This window comes from Gracilinanus agilis, chromosome 1, assembly GCF_016433145.1.
Source record: "Gracilinanus agilis isolate LMUSP501 chromosome 1, AgileGrace, whole genome shotgun sequence".
NCBI lineage: Eukaryota > Metazoa > Chordata > Mammalia > Didelphimorphia > Didelphidae > Gracilinanus > Gracilinanus agilis.
This window is the reverse complement of record NC_058130.1, coordinates 704,503,018-704,523,465: the sequence shown is the minus strand read 5'-3', so window position 1 is coordinate 704,523,465 and position 20,448 is coordinate 704,503,018. Positions and strand designations below refer to the sequence as shown.

The 20,448-nt window shown below is 45.6% G+C and overlaps 1 protein-coding gene across 2 annotated transcripts in view; it reads left to right on the top strand.

The window, feature by feature from the left end:
• Positions 1–20,448, top strand: part of HSF1 (heat shock transcription factor 1) — a 56,175-nt gene that overhangs the window by 34,581 nt on the left and 1,146 nt on the right. Inside the window, exons 2-11 of one of the 2 annotated variants that reach the window (XM_044669543.1) lie at positions 2,517–2,653; positions 3,401–3,525; positions 15,487–15,562; positions 15,733–15,794; positions 15,965–16,061; positions 16,404–16,540; positions 16,909–17,169; positions 17,596–17,682; positions 19,968–20,073; positions 20,160–20,225. In XM_044669543.1, the coding sequence (XP_044525478.1) occupies positions 2,517–2,653; positions 3,401–3,525; positions 15,487–15,562; positions 15,733–15,794; positions 15,965–16,061; positions 16,404–16,540; positions 16,909–17,169; positions 17,596–17,682; positions 19,968–20,073; positions 20,160–20,225 (1,154 nt within the window). The remainder of the gene's footprint in view (positions 1–2,516; positions 2,654–3,400; positions 3,526–15,486; positions 15,563–15,732; positions 15,795–15,964; positions 16,062–16,403; positions 16,541–16,908; positions 17,170–17,595; positions 17,683–19,967; positions 20,074–20,159; positions 20,226–20,448) is intronic. The other variant, XM_044669539.1, reaches the window with a different exon arrangement.

The following is a 20,448-nucleotide window of genomic DNA, read 5'->3' as shown; positions in this document are numbered from 1 at the left end:
ATCTTCTCATCTTTGACCTTTCTTCTAACGTGTTGATTTTGGCCTTTGCTGTATCTCATCATTGTTCTGATAGTAACAGAGTTTATTCTGATTTGACTCCCACATCAGTAACCAGTTGTTTCCTGTTTTAAGTTACAGTCAGTCTTGCTTTTTACAATACTTGACGCTCACCAGGGCCAGCACTTTCTGACTCTAGTTTGAAATAAAGTATTCATGATATGTAGGTATGAAACATCAAGTAGTCTAGAAACTTTTGGCCATTTTCGTTTCTCAGATCTGAAGTGTGTTTTCCAACACATTTTTCCTTACTTATTAATTAATTAGCCTGACGAATCAACTGATCAGCAGTGACTATATCAAAAAGATGTTGAGGATCAACTAGAAATCAGCAGTCTTGAGGTCCCATTCCCACTAACCCAATCGTGATAGTCCAGTTTATTATAGCTGGCCCAATCTAAATTAATCATCTTGCCTCCTAGGAAATGTTTCAGGCCCACATATCAGAAGAGCACAACAGCAAGCAGGATATCACCTCGTCACCGAGCCACACTGCCTACCCTTCTGTGTTGATTAAGAGTTTGGGGTTTTTTAATACTCTCTCAGAAGAACTGGAAAGAAAACACTGACATCTTGGCTTGGGACTTTGTCTTATGTTGTGATATAATTGGCTTGAATAATTTTACCTTAAGGAGTAGGTGAGATCAGGAGACTGAACATAAGCAACATAGATGAGATAATATTCTTTCTGAGGGAAAAGGGAGGTATAGCAATTCCCATGAAGAATAGTACATATAAAAGGTATCAATGTGCAGACCATTAATTAATTCCACTGTCTTCCTCCACATCCCCTGACTTTACATTAAGAACACCAAACAAAACTGAGGTTGACTTGGGAAGAGCTTGTCAGCATCTTCTCAAAATTTCTCAACATCTTGTAAACATATTGTCACACACAGCAAATATCTTCATTGTGATCTTTTTGCTCAGGTTTATCATGAGGACTACAAGATATGATGGCCAGGTACCCCATGGCATGTTTTCTGTTGCCTTTAAATATATAATGAAACCAGCTCCTTTGCTCCTCAGGCAGAATCTTTGAACTAGTTTTCTGTTTGGCTGCAACTTCCTTTTGTTTTTTATTTATTACCATACATGTTTATTACAAGTATTGATATGATTATCTTCTTTATAATAGTGTGTCAATTCAATGGTCACTGGACAAAGATTTCGTAAGAGTATTGCATTTATGTTCATAAAGAGGCCAGAAATGAGAGGTGATAGCACTGTCTGCCTTTGCTGCCATCATCACAATAGAAACAGAGGGGGACAGCATAGGCCTGAGGACCAGTTTTGTTTTGTTTTGTTTTTAAGTGTCATGGTCAAAGAATTCATCATCTAACCTTCAGTCTACTCCACTCTTAGCTTAGTTCATCCTTGATCAGCAGAGTCTGTTGCTAGGACTTTTTGATACTAAACTTTTCCAGAATGATAGGACTTACTAAAATTTAATGCTTTGCTTGCACAGCCTTCAGAAACTCAAAAGAGTCACACTTCACACAACAATCAGTCATTTGTAGAACAGAAGTGTTAGTACCACAAACATTTCTTAAGTTTTACTTAAGAGTGCAGCTAGGTAGCCCAGTGTATAGCAAGCCAGGCCTAGAGATGGGCAGTCATAGGTTCAAATCTGGCCTCACACACTTCCTAGCTGTCACTTAAATGGGCAAGTCACTTAACACCCATTGTAGGCCCTTACCATTCTTCTGCCTTGTAACCAATACACAGTACTGATTCTAAGACAGAAGGGTAAAAGTTTTTTTGTTTTGTTTTTAAGTTTTACATAAGATAAGATGACATGCCTTAGGACATTAGCACAGTGGGTAGAGAGGTAGGCCTGGAGTCGAAAGGACCTGACCTCAAGACAATTCCTCACTATGTTACCTTGGACAAGTCATTTAAACTGATTACCTAGGTCTGTCTTGGGGTTGATAATAAGATAGAAGACAAGGGTTTTTTTTAAAAAGGCTCCATGTATTAAATATAGGAATAAGGATCATATTCTCATAAGATGAAATTTAATAAGGATAAACATAAAGTATTAGTACTTAGGTTCAAAAATCAACTTCATAAGTACAAGATGGATGTGTGTGGATAAGTAACATCTCATCTGAAAAATGTCTCATGATTTTAATGGCCTGAATAATAATGAGTCAGCAATGTAATGCAGAAGCCAAAAAAGCCAAGGTAAATGTTAGCTGCAGTAGGAGAGGCCCAGGCCCTGCCTAGGGCAGATAGCCTTTCTGTGCCTCACCCTCATCCTAGTCAGACCTAACTGGAGCCTTGTGTACATCGTGGGAAGGACACTGATGCAGCGGGCCTCCCTCCCCATCACTGGCCAGAGGCCTTTGTTAAGTGCTGAGGGCTCTTGCGCTGGTTTCTGCTTCCTCCATAGCATGGAAAGGGATGTGTAGATGCCCCTGACGTTTGTTTATCTTTCTCTCTTTCCTATGATACAGATGGTTTTCGGAAGGTGGTCCACATTGAACAAGGTGGCCTGGTAAAGCCGGAGAGAGATGACACTGAGTTTCAGCACCCATACTTTATCCGAGGCCAGGAGCAGCTCCTAGAGAACATCAAGAGGAAAGTAACCAGTGTGAGTCCTTCTGCCTCCCTCCTATTCTTGCTGGATTCCAGCAGCCCACCGCAATGTAGGCCAGACCTCCCCACCACCCACTTTGGAGGAGACAGAGGTAGTGTCCCAGCTAAGGTAAAGGTACTCTTTCTTCCTCCTTCCTCCACCTACTGAGCTACATCATCTCCATGGGGAATCTCCCTTCCCCAAAGTATTTCAAAATTACACCAGACCCTGAATCAAGTCTGGGGTCTCTGGGTTGGGTTCAGAAGGGCCACTGACAGAACAAAAGTGGTGCCTGAGCTTCCTCCCTTCGGCTTCCCGATATGTATGGGTGAGAGGAAGTCGGAATCAGAAGTCCTAGAATGTTGTGAATAGAAGGCAGCCCATTAAAGCATACTATGCTTTGTTACTGTGTAGCCAGAGAAGCATTCCCTGCTCCTGCTAGAAATGGAGGCAGCGTCCAGGCTAGCTTAGGTCTAAGGAAGAGCCTCAAGAACCCCAAGCCTCATTCAGTGTCCCTCCCCTAAAATGCCTGAAGCTAATGCACTGGACAGCTGCCATTCAGAGCCAGAAGTGGTTAGTCCAAAGTTAAGAACTCCTGGCACACTCCCTTCTCATTAGCTCAGTGGTCAGTTTGCTTCTGCACCCAGGAACTGGAAAGTGAGATGTCTCTGTGGGTGCGAATGCATCTGTGTGTACGCACCCATAGCCAGCCTTGGAATGGAAGAGGGACCTCACTAACAGTCCACCTTCTCGGGCCCCCAGGTCTCCAGCATAAAGCACGAGGACATAAAGGTCCGACAGGACAACGTCACCAAACTGCTAACAGATGTTCAGATGATGAAGGGCAAACAGGAGAGTATGGACTCAAAGCTTATAGCCATGAAACAGTATGTACCTGGGGAAGGCGGGAGGGGGGGGGTACATAGGGCTGTCTTTTTGGAAAATGGCAATATTCCTGGATTTGGGGAGAAGAACGAAGTCGTGAGCCATTTGGGAAGGGGTTAGATTTGTCCTTCCCTTCCTCTCCCCAACTCCACCAAGAGCTGCTCTTACCTGACAAAGTGTCAGGGAGACCATGTGCTCAAGCCCCAGATAGTACCACGGCCCTATTGCACTACTCTGCCACTGCCTTATGATTGGGGAAGCCATCTAAAATGCAGACAGCTCCTCCCTTCTCATTCTGGAACTTTTATGCCATCTCCCATTCTTCTCTCCCTACCCACTCACTCCAGCACCATAGTTTTGGACCTTGGTGTTTATCCTGTCATTATTTTTTTTAACCCTTACCTCCTGTCTTACAATCAATACTAAGTATCAATTCCAAGGCAGAAGAACTGTAGGGTTAGGCACTTGGGGTTACATGATTTTCCCAGGGTCACACAGCTAGAAAGTATATGAGGCCTGATTTGAACCCAGCCCTTCCTATCTTCAGACCTTGCCTTCTATCCACTGAGACACTTACCTGCCCCTGTCCGTTTCTTATAATTATAGTTTTCTAGCTGAATCCAATATGAAATTTTCAAGAATGGCCCTACTTTGTGCTTGATTTCCTGCTTAAAAAGTTGTTTCTTAAGAGATATCTTTTGTCTTTCTAGATTCTCTATGCTATCCAAAATATTTTTGTTCTTAGGGTATGGAAAACCTAAGAAAGTCGGAGCAGGGTCCTGACTGCCAAGTGAAAGGACATAGGATCACAGATCATAAAACTTAGAGATCAGCCTGCCCTGTTCCTTCCCACCTGAGGTGTAGACAAGAAGAAAGATGCTATAGAGAGAAGCCTCACCAAACCAGTTCTCCTCTGCTCAGCTCTGCCAGTCTTTGGAATAAGGATCTATAGGCTTTTCTCCTTTATCTGGGACTTCTGCTGTCCTAGTTTTTCAATTGATAGATGCAGAGTTGATGCCCAGATTCATAACCCTGACTATCATCTCTCTGGAGTTGTCTTTGAGGAAGGAGCAAGAGTCTTCCCCTATGGAGTGATCAGTCAAGTGTTTTTAGCTTCACTTTGGGACTTCAAAGGTAGCCACTCCCTGGGGACCTAGAGAGGACCTGCAACCTGTCAGATACAGGTTTTGGAAGAGGAATGGGCCATCCACACCTGCTGTCTGCCTCCTAAAACTGAGACAGGGCAAAGCCCTGAACATATTAGTAACAGGAAGAGCTTCAGTTCATTACAGAAAAGAAAATCCGTGTGGTTTTGGTCTCCAGTTATTTGTCATTTCTCTAAGCTATGAGTCAGTGCCCTCCAGTGCACCTAGAGCCTGGAGCCCTTGTATATGTGGAAGAAGATTTGCACCTTGGGGCAAGCAACCAGGGAACAGCTGTTCTTACCTTAATTCTTCCAACTCAGAAAGACAGGTACACTCTGCTGCTATCAGTCTTCTAGAGTGACCTGCAGGCTTCCCAAGCTGACCTGCTGACTAGGGAGACCTTTACTTATCTTTTTGGAAAATGAGTCTGGCAAGAGTGCATCATGACTCGGAGTTGAGAAAGAAGGAAACCTTCATTGAGGCCTTTGCACTCGGGTTCTGAGGCAGTTATTCTACAAGCATTTATTATGTGCTGGGAATACAAAAGGGGGAAAAAGATGTAGTCCCTGCCCTTAATTAGTTCACATTCTAATTGGGTAGAGGGTGGTAAGATATCATACACACAACATTGTACATACAAGCTCTGTACTGAGTGAACAAAGAGAAGGTCCTCTTGAGGGGAGGGTGCTTGCATTAAAGTCCCAATAATGGGGACAGTGGGGGGAGAGCATTGGATGAAGACTAAAGAGGTTAGTGTTTTGGTCTTAAGAGTCTCTGCCATTGACTAGATCTGTGATTTTGGACAGGTTGCTTTTTCTCTCTTCCAGGTCTGATCCTCTGTGAGTACTAAGAAATCTGCAATAAATTTCATTGGCCAATCACAGGATATAGTGGGGAGTTAATAAATGTTTTGTCAAACTGAATTAGAAAATCATTTCATCTATCCCCTTTTTATAGATGAGAAAACTGAGGTCCAGAGAAAGGAAGTGACTTGTCCAAGGTTACATAATTAGTGATTGGCAGAGATCTCAAGGCCCCTGACTCAGAGAGCAGTGATCCAGTCTTCTCCTGATTCTACTTTCCAAAGAAGTAATAGCAGGGCTTAACAGCAAACTGGATAGAGAGAGGAAATGAAGAAGAGAGAAAAGATTAGATCACTCATTGTGTCCTGCCTATAAGACTGGAGATTGGATAGCAACTCTACTAGACTGCCTACCAAGAGCCTGCATGGTGGTAGCAGCAGCTGCTGTATTTCTCCCATTCTTCCTTTAGTGACCTTTAGCTCTAGCAAGAATTTCAGAGCATCCACTTAAAGCTGGAAGGGCCTAGAAGACCATTCCAGCCTAATGCCCAAACAGTGGGCCTCACCCATGGTCACATGGAGATGTCCCTGGGGCATGATTGGATTTCTAATCCTTCTGCTCTTGTTCCTTGCTACCTCCCAAGCTCAGACTTCTTTGTCCAGCACTCAAGGATCTCTGCAGTCTCTTCCTGCCAGCCTTGCTTTTCAAATCTTATATTTTTCCTGTCTACCTACTCTAAGCTACAGTCAGAATAGGGATTACTCGCTTTGCTTAAAATATGACCTGCATATTCCTGCCTTCATGCCTAGAATGTTCTCCCTTCTCTCCCCTCCTCCTTATTAATTTTGCATTATAGAAAATTTGAGAACTTTTTTTCTGGGTGGAGCCTTAGAATGCATCTACTTATGGTTTCATACATTTAGAGCTCATGGAAACCTTTGAGTTGATATGGCCCAATACACAGTGTCCATGAACCCAGCAGTAATTCTGCTCTAGCCCAGTATTTCACTGGGCTAGTTTTTATGCAAACTCCCTTGATTAAAAGAAGATGCCATGTAAGCTCAGAGAGGTTAATTCAAAGTCACACAGGTCATAAGTGACTTAAAATTTTGAACCCAGGTCTTCTAATTCCAGATCTTAGACTCTTTCTGTTATAATATACCTCCTTTAGCAGTTACCAGTGTTCTGAAGGGCCAACGAGTAATAAATCCCTTGAGATGGATCTATAAAGTAGCAGAAGGACTGAGGAAGAGAGGTCTTTCAGCTCCCAAACAAGGCCAAGGCAAAGAGGATCATAAATGCTAGCACTGCAAAGAGTCATGATGGAGACCAGTTAGTTCAACACTGCCTGGTTTCTGCACATGAGAAAACAATCCTAAAGATAGGAATGGGCTTGTCACACAGGGAATTAATGGTAGAATGAGAACTCGCAGCCCAGCCCAGTGCACTAAGTTGTCAGGAAGAAGATGCCTTAGCCCGGTGGCTTCCATCTCCTCTTCTCCCCATTACCTACCCAATTCTTTTCTTTACCCCTCTCTGCATTCCTCAGTTCTCTCCCCTGCCATCACTCCATACTGGCTATACTTTCCACCCTTCCCTGACTCTTGTGGATTGAATCAGTTCAATTCTGCACTGCCCTCTGCTCTCCACCTTGCACTCTGATCCTTCCTTCCAGACCTGGCTTATTTCCTGTCTTCTGTAGGAGGTCTTTCCCTACACCCCCACTGCTGGAGCCCTTCTGCCTGGGGTAGCTTTCCTCTTAGACAGGTTATATCTTCTCATATTTAGTTTTTTGCATGTTGTCTCTCTCATTTGGCATCTTAGCCCCCGGAGGATAAGCGATTCATAAACATACATTAACTACCCTCCCTCACCCGCTCATGCTCCTGGCTTCCTCTCCAAGAGAGGCTCCAGTATATGAGCATCTTCTCTGTTCTTCTCCCTTCCCCCATAGAGCTAGAGGGCAGCAGGACTTGGGCATGCGTAGAAATAGGATAGTGAAGAACTTGGATATCCTCTCTGCCCTGTCTAAGGAAAGGCCTTCAGGTAACCACGGCATCCGGTGACCACCCTTATGGCTAAGAGCCACCTTTCAGACTGACCCCAGCCTCTCTACTGCATGCCCTTTGGGGAGTCACTACTATTAGCCATAGCTCGTTAGGCAGTGAAGTAAATATCGTGCTGAGCTTGAGGGTCTGGAAGACCCTGGACAAGATCTTAACCTATGCCGCGGTTTCCTCATCTGTAAAAGAAAGTTAAATAATAGTGCCTACCTCACAGAGTTGTTGTGAAGATCAAGTGAGAAAATTTGGAGAATTTACCAACCTTAAAACAGTCTTTAAATGTTAGCAATTATATCAAACGTCTGTCCTTCAAAGCTTATACTTTTCCCTCATATGTGTTGAGTCCCAAACCCTAAGTTCCAAGCTTCTTTTTGTTATTCCATTGCCTTAGGTGCTGTAGTCCTAGTGAACTAGAGAAGGTAGAATGTTTCCCCTAAAACTCAGTTGCTGTAAGCATGAAATTCATTTGGCGAACTTTCTCTTAGATCTGGTTCTTTGAGCCCAGACCATACTCAGATAGCTCTCTCCATTATTGTGAATTCCCTCAGCCACATACACACCCAGGATTGAACTTCCTGGGATGTTCCTTCATCTTCCTTAGCCTTTGGCATGTGTGTGTTTCCCAACTTAGGCAGGTCTCCTTATATTTGCCACCTATTCAACTTTCCACCTGAAAGACCAGAAGAGTCCTAAGCACCTTTAGAGTTTTCTTACATCATCTTTAAGCCAGGCAGCCTTTGTCTGTTCCCTAAGTGAAGAGTTTGCCCCACCCAGAGGTCCTTGATTCCATCTGCTGCCATAGCTGAGTAATGAGGAAATATAATCAGAACCTGCACAACCCACCACCATATTCCAGTATGACATGTCCTTGATCTCCTCTCCAACCCATGCCTAGTCATTTCTTTCTCATGTGCATTCACATTTGGATAAGGAACTTCTTGGTGTCTTACACTCATAGGAGGTCCAACTAAGAGGTCAGGCCATACCTTTTGATGCCCTTACTCCCAACCTGCAAATATAGCCTGAAGTAGAACCAGGACATTTTCCCCTAGCCCTGTAAAGTTCTTAATCAGGGGCTTCACCTGTTGGCTCTTAAACATTCCCCCAAAAGTTAATTTAAAACATCCTGTCACCAGCTCATTCTTTACAGAGCCTACTATATAGCCTCTACAATTGGCCCTTGTAGAGAGAGTAAAGACATTTGGTTCCTTCAGACCCCATTTTGGGGCCAGACCCTCTGAAATTCCTGGCCCTACTGGGCTTAGGTTGCAGCTGAAAGAGCAGAGAGGTGGATATAAAGGTTCTGGATTTACTTATCGGGTAGCTATGAGATCCATGAGGAATTTCACGTCCATATGATTTGAGACAGTGTCCTTCCTGGACATAGAGCAATGGATTAAATAAAATTTAAGGCTAATTCCCTATGACTCTTCTGGCTAAGACAGTGGTATGTTAAAACCTAGAGGACCTCAGCTTCCCTCTAGTTCACCTCCCCCCCAAATATTCCAGTAAAGCTCTAGAAATTCACAAATAGGAGCATTAATAAAACCAAAGAAAAATGGCTATAAGCTTCTTTCAGTCCAGAACTACACAAGAAGAGTTCTGAGTGTAATCAGGCTCCAGAATAATATGTAAGCAACTGGACCCACAGCAGGAGGCAGTACCAGAGCAGCATTGGGTCTGGCAGGAAACTCAGTAGATATCTGGTTAGGGGCCATCAGGATCAAAGGAATAGTGTCAGGTTGAGATCAGGACTAGATAAGGAAAGAAATGTGAGCCAAAGCCAAAACCTAAATCAGGCCACCAGGAGAGTAAGTCAAAACCCAAAAATAACTAAAGGGCAGGACTTAGTCTTAGGCACCACATCAAGGACCAAGTAAGGCCTGCCTACACCATGCAAAAGGATAATAATAACACCAGCATTTTATTATAGCACTCTAAGGTTTGTAAAGCACTTTACATATATCATTTCATTTTATCCTCAAAAGTCCTGTGAGGTAATAAGTGCTATTATCCATCCCCATTTTACAGATGAACAGACAGTCTGAAAAAGATTGATTTGCCCATTGTTATACAGGTATTAAGCATTTAAAATAGGATTCAAACTCAAGGCTTCCTAACTCCAAAGCCACTGGACCACCTTTGTACAGGAGGGAGCAGAGTCTGACTCAGCCAAAAAGCCTCAACCCAGAAACTGAGGCTGGAGAAAGGTGTATATAGAAGAAAATGCCAAACAAAATGAAGAAATGGCCCAAGTATAGCCTTAGAGAAAACAAGGACCTAGTCACAAGGATGAGAAGAACCCCTATAAGCTAGAAGTGAATGAGAAAAAGATGTCATGTTAAATGAGAGCTAGGGAGCTTAGAATTAGAATGGAGAGCTTAGAATTGAAGGGAGTCAGGGCAGCTGGGTGGCTCAGTGGATTGAAATCCAGGCCTAGAGATGTGAAGTCCTGGGTTCAAATCTGGATCAAGACACTTCCTAGCCATGTGACCCTGGGCAAGTCACTTAACCCCTATTGCTTGCCTTATCACTGTGTTAAAAAGTTTTTTAATTTTAAAAATGAAATTTTTAAAAAGGGCGGGAGCAGCTAGGTAATTTAGAACATGAAAGATAAGGGTTTTGGTGTTTTGTTTTTTAATGGATCTTCAATAGAATTGAGATCTTTAAACTGGCTTAAAGAGCTATGTAGAAGCTTTGAAAGGCAAACAGTTGTCCAAGAAAAATTAGAGATGTAAAATACATTTGAGCATTTGGAAGAGGCAATAATGATGAAGTACTAACATGCTAATGGAATAGATACATTAGATCAGTGGTTCCCAAACTTTTTTGGCCCACCGCCTCCTTTCCAGAAAAAATATTACTTAGCCCCCTGGAAATTAAATTTTTTTTTTTAATTTTAATAGCAATTAATAGGAAAGATAAATGCACCTGTGGCCATCACTGCTCCCCTGGGTCACTGCAGCACCCACCAGGGGGCGGTAGCACCCACTTTGGGAATCACTGCATTAGCTATAAAGTGTCCCTTCAGACTTCTAATATCTATGATAATAGAGGATCATGGAAATAAACAAAGGGCCTGGGACTAGTTCTCTTCTGTTTTAGTAATCTTAAGAAGAAAGAAAATATATGGGAAAAGGGAATATACCAGGGAAGAAAGGAAGGAGGAGGAGGAGCTTACTATCTCCAATACTAAGAGTAAAGGGGTAAGAAAAATGTACGAAGTGCACTTGAACCTCATTTTCATCTGAACCAGACACAGCAGGGTTGAGCACATGGCATGTGCGCATATAAACACACGTACCTAATATGCAGAGTTTGTGGTGAAAATACATTAAATTCATAAGAAAACTTGCAGAACTTGTATCTAAAGGAAAAGATAATCTGAGTACAAGGAGAAATGAAACAGTAAAATTCTTAAGTCAATATGCCGCTTTTACACTTAAGTAAATCTAATGAATTTAAGAACCTTAATAGAATCTTGGAAAAGTTAGAGATAATCTCTGGCCATTATTGAATGGGAATAAAAAGGATTCTACATATCCCACCATTATATAACCTTTACCAAAAATTGACTGTGGTGTATAAAAACCTTATAAACAAATGCAGAAATGTTAGACACATCCTTTACTCACAGCAGTGCAATAAAATAAAAGCAGATTCAATAAAGAGCCTTTAAAGAAAGAATTAAAAATTAATTGGAAGGGGCAGCTGGGTAGCTCAAAGGATAGAGAGCGAGGCCTGGAGACGGTAGGACCTGGGTTCCACTGTGGCCCCAGACACTTCCTCACTGGATGACCCTGGGCAATTCACTTTAACCCCTCTTCTGCCTTAGAACCAATATTTAGTATCAATTCTAAAAAGATATGGATTTTAAATTTTTAATTGGAGACTAATCCTAAAGTATTAATTGGTGGGTCAAATAACAAATCGTGGAAACAATAGAAAAGTTCATCAAAGAAAGTGACAATGAGACAACATTGAAAAACTTTGGAGATGCATTTAAAGCATGCCTTTAAGGAAAGATATACATTTTTTGAATGTTTTCATCCCCCAAAAAGAAAAAAAATCGCTGAATAAGACATGTACTAAAAATTAAGACCTAAGAAAGCAACAAATCAAAAGGTCCAGTTTAACACCAATTGGAAATTCTAAAGAACAAATAAATTATTGACAAATTTGAAGCAAAAATACCAGTTAGTTAATGAAGCTAGAAACTCTAAATATTTTTATTCTGTACTTTACCCCAACAAAAAAAAGGAGTTAGATATGAAACCCTGAATCCCTATTCCATTCCATTTGTTGTTGGTTTTTAAGTCTGTATTTCCCTCAAACTTTAGTTCTCCTCTGCCCTTTAAACATGTTTCAATGGCCCTCTACTTTTTGCTTCTGTATCACAGTCACTATCATACCCCTCCCCTTTAAAAATAGAATGGGGAGAATCCTTACTTAGAAAAAGTCAAGAAAAACAATTAAAATCAGTCAGAAAGCATTAAGTACTTGGTGTGTGCTGAACACTATACTAAGCACTCAGAGTTTATAGACCACCCCCCTCCTCCCCATCTCACCCTACCACCCTCAAAAAAAAACTTGCTCTTGAGGAGATTAAAATCTAATGGGGTAAACAGCATGCAAACTACTGGGGAAAAAAACCAAGATATTTGCAGAATAAGTGATGATGTCAAAGAAAAGGTACTTGGGAAAGGCTACTTGTACAAGAGAGGATTTTAGCTGAGACTTGAGGAAGAGAATTCCAGATGTAGAAGGAAGGACAGCTAATAAAAATGTCAGATATGGGGAGATGGAACATCTTGTTCTAGGGAAAATAAGGAGGCCAGGTCATTGGACTGAATATGCCATAGAACAAATGCCTTCAGGTGTCTACACACACTCCCTCTCCGCCTACCCCTTCTTTCTTCCTCCTCCTCTCTCTCTAGCTTCCTTTTGTGTGTTGTTTCTTGTAGCACCAACATTTAGCATAGTGCCTGCCAAATAGCAGGCGTTTAATGTTCATTAAATAAAATTCAGTCAGGAAGACAAGTTCAAGACCAGCCTGAGACACTTAGTAACTATGACCCTGGACAGATCATACTTCTAGATATTTGCTCATCTGTAAAATGGGGATAATAATAGCACCAACCTCCCAGAGTTCTGAGGATCAAATGAGATATTTATGTAAAGCCTTTTGCAAACCTCAAAGTACTATGTAGATGATGAGTGTGGGATAAGAGTAAGCACTAGAGGGTGACATTTAGATTACAAGTCTAGGTGACTGGGAGAATGTCAGTAAAATCATGACCACATTGTATGTCAGTCGGCTTCTAAGAATGTACTTCTACCTTCTAACCCCAGGCCCTTGTTTGCCTGTATTCTCCTTGTGGAGCTTTCCTCTGATCTGACCACCCAAGCTGACTCAGATCCCATCATTCTCTGCTATTTGTCTTTCTGTTCCCAAAGCATAGGCATATGCATGCTCAGATTCACACAAGTACTCCCAGATGCTAATCTTTAACTGCTCGCTGGCAGGGCTGTGCAGTCCTGACAGCCTGAGTTTTTTGGTTTGGTTTTGTTTGGAAGCTGTGGGTAGTGGGTGAAGAGCTAGACTGTCCCCAGCTCCCATAGCCTGGGACCAACAGTATCCTATAGTCACAGCCTCTCCTTCATTCTCAGGATCTGCCAGGAGTTAATAACTAAGGGATTTTTTGCTTAGAGTCAGTGTATCATTTCTCTGGCCTTAGAGCCCTAGCTTATGGTGGAACTGGATGGAATTCAGTCTCCTATAAGAACCTTGGTTCGCCAAACCCTACTCCCAGCTTGCCTGAGTCCATCCTTGCCATCCATAGGAGATACCTCCAGGACTGCTGTGCCTTTCCAGTTCACTATTTACCTCCCTCCAAATTACATATTCGAGGCCGCTAAGTGGCACAGTAGATAGAGTACCAGGCCTAGATTCCGGAAGACTCATCTTCCTGAGTTCGGATCCTGCCTCAGACATATAGTAGTTGTGTAACCTTGGGCAAGTCATGTAACCCTGTTTGCTTCATCTATAAAATGAGCTAGAAAAGTTAATGGCAAATCAGTCCAATATCTTTGTCAAAAAAAACCCAAATGGGGTCACAAAAGTATCAGAGATAACTGAAAAATGACAACCACCATAAAAATAATATATTCCTGTGTTGGGGGGTGGGGGTAATAGGGGTGTCAATTGTACGTTAGGACACATGTTGAAAAACCCTTGTCTTTGTGGGTGGGAAGAAGGGCTCTGACCCAGGCCAGCTTCAAAGAGTGAGTGGCATATATGCAGGCTGACCCACAGTCCATTTTCTTGACTGTAGAAAGAGTAAGAGCCCACCCCCATACCTCCCAGCATTCTTAGCTTGTGGTTTCAGAATGGGTTTCAGGCTAGCAACCCCTCCTCACCTGCTGCTTTGGGGTTGGGATTGAGGCTGTCAAATCCTGTGGGGTTTAGGAAATATTCAGAGCATTCTTATAGGGCCACAGCAGGGATCCTAGCCAGATCAGGGCAGACTGAGATAAAGACAAGGAAACAATTTTCCCTTCCACCAGTGGGAACAGTTCTCAACCCACCCTTGTCACAAAAGATATAGCAAAACTGTACAGAAAGTTTGGCAACAGTTGTCTGTGGCTGGAGCCCAAAATATAAATTAGTGTGATGATGGACCTTAGTGACCCATGACATTGAAGACCAACATTTGTGTTGGTTAGTATGCTTAATCCTGCTTCTCTTTGGTTTCCAGAATAGGGACTCTGCCTAGCACAAGGTCCCACAACCCCCTGAAGTAGACCCAATTGGCACCCCATACCTCTTCCAATAACCCTAGTGATCCCAAGGCTTATACTGACCCCAGAAAGGTCTCACTCCACCCACAGCCCCATGCCATGTGTCCATTTGCATCCCAATGCCATTTCCCAAGAAACCTTCCCCAGCCCACCTTTTTTAGGAAAGTATTTAGAATAGATGGTATCCAAGACCCCTCCCAGGACAGAGACAACCCAGGTTATCTTCTGGTCTTCTGAGTTTTTTAAGGATTCCATTTCTGGGTTGCTCATAGAAGCCAGAAAGGTGACTAAAAAGTGGGGGCAGTGTGGAGACCAGCACACAAAGAGCCACAGTATGCTGGCTGAGCCATTGTCAGGGCTTCTAGCACACCATTGTCCCAGGAGCCCTGCCCCATCAGATAACCTGCTCTAATTACTACATGATGAGAGCTAGGAGTGTGTTTAATCAAGCTGTATCGGTGACAGCTCCAAGGGAATGAAATAGTTATCTTGATGTTTCCCTGACTCTTCCTGATTTTCAAAATTAAGGGATTGGGAGTGCTAAGTTCAAGGCTTTCTCTCCTAACTCCAGCCCCTCTTTCTTCTCTTGCTATGGGACAGGGCACACTTGTCCCTCCTTTGTAAAAGAGCTTTGTTTGGGTGAATTCCTCGCTTTACCAGCTGGACTGGCCAGTGAATGGGAGGAGGAGGAAGAGGAGGAGAGAGACTCACCAGCCTTGCCCTGCTGGGGCCTGCTCAGGCCTGCTCAGGTCCCCAGGCAAGCTCAATCTTACAGGGAGCAGCAAGGAGCTTAGAGGTCTCCTCCAGTATGTTCTCCCTCCCTCTCTTCACTTAGCCGGTGGAAAACCTCAGAGCTGGAGTCAAGAGGATGTTGGCTCAAATCCTTTCTCTGCTGCATTTGCCTAGTGTGACCTTATTCAAATCATTTAACTTCTGGAAAATAAGATGATTAAAGTGAATAATTTTGTATGTGTCAGTTTCTTTGCCACATTTATGTACTTCCGTGTAGTGTAATTTTTTTGCCTTCAGGCCCATATTTGCCTGAGTTCCATGAGGGTGGTAATCATGTCTGATCTAGGCTTCTCTCCTCCAGGGCACTGTGGGTTCCCAGAGCCTCCTCACTCATCCCCCCTTGCCTGCTTTTCTTGCAGTGAGAACGAAGCCCTTTGGAGAGAAGTTGCCAGCCTTCGGCAGAAACATGCCCAACAGCAAAAAGTAGTCAACAAGGTGAGAAAAGGGGCATGGGCCTGGGGTTGGGGTTGGGCTCCTAGGGGTCCCACAGCTGCTTGCTTTCCATTTCTGGGTTCATAAAGATAGCAGAGACATGCCTGAGGTCCCAGGAGCCCATATAGATGGCTCCTCTCTCTCTCTCTCTTTCTCTCTCTCTCTCCCTCTAGCTGATCCAGTTCCTGATATCTCTGGTCCAGTCAAACCGGATCCTAGGGGTAAAGAGGAAGATGTGAGTAGTTGCTGCCAGTTCTCAGGGCAGCACCCAGACCTTGAGACACATCTCACCAATGTCCAGCCTAGCCCTCTCTACCCCTGATTCTTTTTACTGGTAGTCCTGAATACTCCCTCCCTCCTTCCTGCCTGCCTCACCTCTCCTCCTTGTGACTCCCTCCCTCACAGCCCCCTGATGTTGAATGATAGCAGCTCGGCACATTCCATGCCCAAGTACAGCCGCCAGTACTCCTTGGAGCATGTCCATGGCTCCTCTCCCTACACGGTGAGCACATGGGGAGGGCATGGGGACAAGTGTCTATAAATGCCAGGCACTGTGATTAGCACTTAGCAAATTGGCTCTCACTTGATGATATTCCTGGGAGGGGGGAATGTTGGGGAGACAAGAGAAGGGAGAGGGACCAGGAATGAGCCAGGAGGCTGGGACTGGGTAAAGTCCACACCCCTGTTGCCAGGACAGGGAGGAGAGAGCTTGCCCCTGAAAAGGAATCCCATATGGAGAGCCTCCCAGACCTCACCCCATAATATGCTGGGGAAAGGAAGAGGAGGGAAAGAGAAGGTAGGGTTGCTGCCCTGATCATCCCCCAACCCTGTTTGGCTGTTCCAGGCTTCTTCCCCAACCTATAGTGGCTCCAACCTATACTCCTCAGACTCTGCAGCCAATAGTGGACCCATCATTTCAGATGTCACAGAGCTGGCCCAATCCAGCCCCTCGGCCTCCCCCAGTGGCAGCGTGGATGAGAGGTAGGGCCCCAGCATCACACCCTCACCCCTGGCCCAGCACCCCTCAACAGCCTTAGGAACACTCAGGCCTTAGCTACTCCTCGGCAGGCTGTCCCTCTGCCAGCAAGGCTACAGGGAACCTCCTGGATTTGTGTTGGCCTTTCTTTTGTGGCCTCCTATCTTCATGTGTGGAGCTCACTCCTATAACCCTACCCTGCTAGGCCCAGATCACAGTGGCAGAAGCGGCAGGGCACGCCACCCTAGGGAGGAAAGAGGATATGAGGAGACGGCAGGAGCTGGGCCCTGGGGAGGGCCCCCCAACCCCCCAAGTTGTGCCAACCTTGCCTCAGGGAGTCTGCATGTGTGGGTAAACCCCTCTCTCTCCTCAGGATCAGCCCAATGATACGAATCAAGGAGGAGCCCCCCAGCCCACCACGAAGCCCCCAGATCGAGGAGACCAGTCCGGGCCACCCCCCCTCAGTTGTGGAGACTCCCCTGTCCCCTTGCACCTTCATCGACTCCATTCTTCAGGAGAGTGAGCCCAGCACTGCCGCCTCTGTTTCTGACACCGTGGGGGGCGTCATCTCCTCTCCACCTCCAGGTCCCCCCCAGACTCCTGAAAAGTGCCTCAGCGTAGCCTGCCTCGACAAGTGAGTGTGGGTATGCAGACAGCATGTGCACACATTGCCCAGAGCCATCCTGAGGGGAAAGTCCATTCAAGGGGCCTGGGGCTCCCTCCTGACTTGGGAGTCTGGACCAAACTGAGAGCTCCCCAACACTCCACCCAGTCCTGTGGTTGCTGCCTCTTGGTTCTTTCATTAACCTGCTGGCTGCATTTGGCTCACTGCTGCTTTCTGTCTACCCCATCTCCCTTCTTGGAAAGAAAAAGCATTGTGTGTGTATTTTTCTAGGGAGCCAGGTACCTGTGACCCCAGCTTCCCCACAGCTCAGGAGCTAGGGCTAGCCACAGAGAAAGGGATGAGAGGCTCCATTCTCTAGCCAGGACCCCTCCAGACCCCCCAGCCCCAGGCCTTACTTTGAATTGGGCGTGTGCTGTTGTCTTTTGTATCTTGCAGTTTGACTTGCACTCCACAGATGTCTGAGGTCACCCGCCTCTTCCCCAGCCCTGCCTCTTCCTCTCTGCATTGCCGATCACAGCCAGGGTTAGCATTGCCCCCAAAGGGGGAGGGAGGAAGGGCATGTTTGGGAAGAGTTCCTGACCCATGCACCCAAGGCCCAGACTAATGCCCAGCCCAATGCCCAGCCCAGCCCACTGATGCATTCTGCTAGGGTGAGCTTTTCCCCCAAAGGGAGGTTTGGATGAGGCCAGTAGTAGGCAGGGTCCTTTCCCTTTCCTGTGCAGGGGAAGGAGTGACTCCCAGCAGAGCCACATCAGTCCCACCCTCCTAGGCTCAGTGCTCCCAGGAATAGATAGTAAACTTGCTGGTTGAACCTAGCAGTGGCCAGGGCCCTCTCTCCCAGCCCATTCTTCCCTGGCATAGTTAGGGGACTTGGCCAGAGTTGGGATGACCTGGAGTGCAGAGGCACAGTGTGGGTCAAAATGACTCAGAGTGGAGGATTTGAACTATAAGAAGTTACTAAGTTTTTTAGATAAATTCCTTCCAGGCCCCTGCCACCTCTCCCTTCATTGGTAGAGGGAACAGATTGCTATATTGGTTGGTTAGATGGGATTAGTGTTAACCAGTGATTAATTTGTGGCCCAGGAAAAAGTTGATTGCTTCACTAACCTCTGTCCCCAGCCTCCTATTTGGCATCTCTCCTGTCCCACATTTCTTTCCCAGGAGTCCAGCACTAAAGAGCATCCAAAAAATCTTGCAATTGAAAGAAATCTCCAAGGCCATCCTGTCTAGCCAAATACTCCCACCACACAGTCACCTGGTCTCTACTTGGACACTTCCACTAATGAGGAGCTGGCCTCCCTCTTATCCTGTTCCATTGTAAGACAGCTCAGTTGCTAGGGAAGATTTTCCTCCTTTTGTTCACAGCTGTTGGTCCAGGTCTGATGTCACTTACAATTAGTCTAGTCTCTCTTCCCATGTCTAATACTCGAAGAAATTGTATTGACTCTTCTCTTTAGTCTTCTCATTTAACATTTTTTCCTTCCTAAACTCCCTTGATCCTCTGAGAAAAGCACCAGGCTGGGTGCCCAAGGGTTGGTGAGCATGGGCAGCGAGACTCGTTTCTGGGGAATGAGCCTTTCCTGCCCACCTTCTGGAGATGATTCAGATGTGGAGAACATAAAGGAGGAAGAGCATTCCACACAGAATGGGGTCTTGTGTGCAAGAAAGTAAAAGAAAAGGCCTGGGCTTCAGGCGTATAGCAGAGGACTTTATCTGGGGGGAACAGTGGAGAAAGGGTTAAAGGCCAGGCGAAGGGGTTTGGAACAATTAGACCTGTCCCTAAATGTAACAGGCTTGGGGGCAGCTAGGTGAATCAGTGCATTGAAATTCGGGCCCAGAGATGGGAGGTCCTGGGTTCAAATTTGGCCTCAGATATTTCCTAGTTGTGTGACCCTGGGCAAGTCACTTAACCCCCATTGTCTATCCCTTAGTGTTCTTCTGCCTTGGAACCAATAGATAGTATTGATTCTAAGACGGAAGTTTAGGGGGGGAGGGGGCAGTAAATATAACCGTCTGCCTATCTAGTGAGACCTTCACTAAACAGCTCCAAGGAGACCCTGAATAAGCATTTATCCAGGATATTATAGAGGGAATTCATGCTCCTGTTATAATTAGGCCAGATTTTAGGGGTTCTTGAGCAGGAGGATGCCATGAAAACAGCATTTTTAGTGGATTAAGTGGGTGTGGGTGTGTGTGGGTGTGGGTGTGGGTGTGGGTGTGGGTGTGTGTGTCCAGCCAACACTTGGGCATGGGAGGGAGGGGAATAGGACATAGCTGAGTATACAGTGGGAAGCCAAAGCCCAGAGACAGGAATGCTGCCTGGGGAGGGGACCAAAGGAAAGGAAATGTTCATCTGTCAGTCTGTTTCCAAGACAACTCTTCATTGTATTGTATTCGTCAGATTAGGAATAATGTCCAGCAGCAGCCAGATAGAACATTTCAGGGGGCCACATCTGGCCCGCAGGCTGTAGTTTGCCTCTCACTGGTCCAGAGTGATGGAGGGAGCCCTGGGGTAGAGAGGAGTGGCGGCATCCCACTGGGCTGCACCCTCCCTCCACATACCTTTCTTGGGGCCCCTTAGTATTTTAGCCCTGCCTCTGTCTTCTCCTCGTCCCTCGCAGCCACATGGCCATGGCCGCTTCCCTTCATAGACACCCAAATCTGGATTCTCAGAAGTAAGCAGGCCCCTTGCTGCCTCCTCCAGCTTGTGAGGGTGCCACATCCTCAACCCGGGCTTTAAATAGCCACGTGGGCTTAGGCGTGTTCCTGCCCCTCGTCCTTAGTCTCTTCTCTTTTTGCCTGGTCAGAAATGAGCTCAGTGAGCACCTGGACACCATGGATTCCAACCTGGACAACCTACAGACCATGCTGACCACCCACGGCTTCAGTGTAGACACCAGCGCCCTGCTCGATGTGAGTGCTCCAGGCCTGGCCACGCCGCCCCGTTCTCCGGAGCCAGCCTGCCCTTCCCACTCAATAATCTGTTTTCTCTCCGGCAGCTCTTTAGCCCCTCAATGTCTATGACAGACATGAGCCTGCCTGACCTAGACAGCAGCCTGGCCAGTGTGCGTAGCCAAGGGCCCCGGGAGGTGGGGGAGGGACGAAATGGTTAGCAGGTATCCTGGGTGCCCGGTCTAGTCGCTGAAATCCCCGGGGGGGCCCCAGCTGGGGGTGGGGGGGAGGGGAGGCAGGGGATGAGGTGGGAGGGAGAAATGGAAGGGGAGGGGGCGTGATGGAGGGGGCAGGGTGGGATAGAGATGAGGATAAGATCTTGGTCCCAGACCCAGC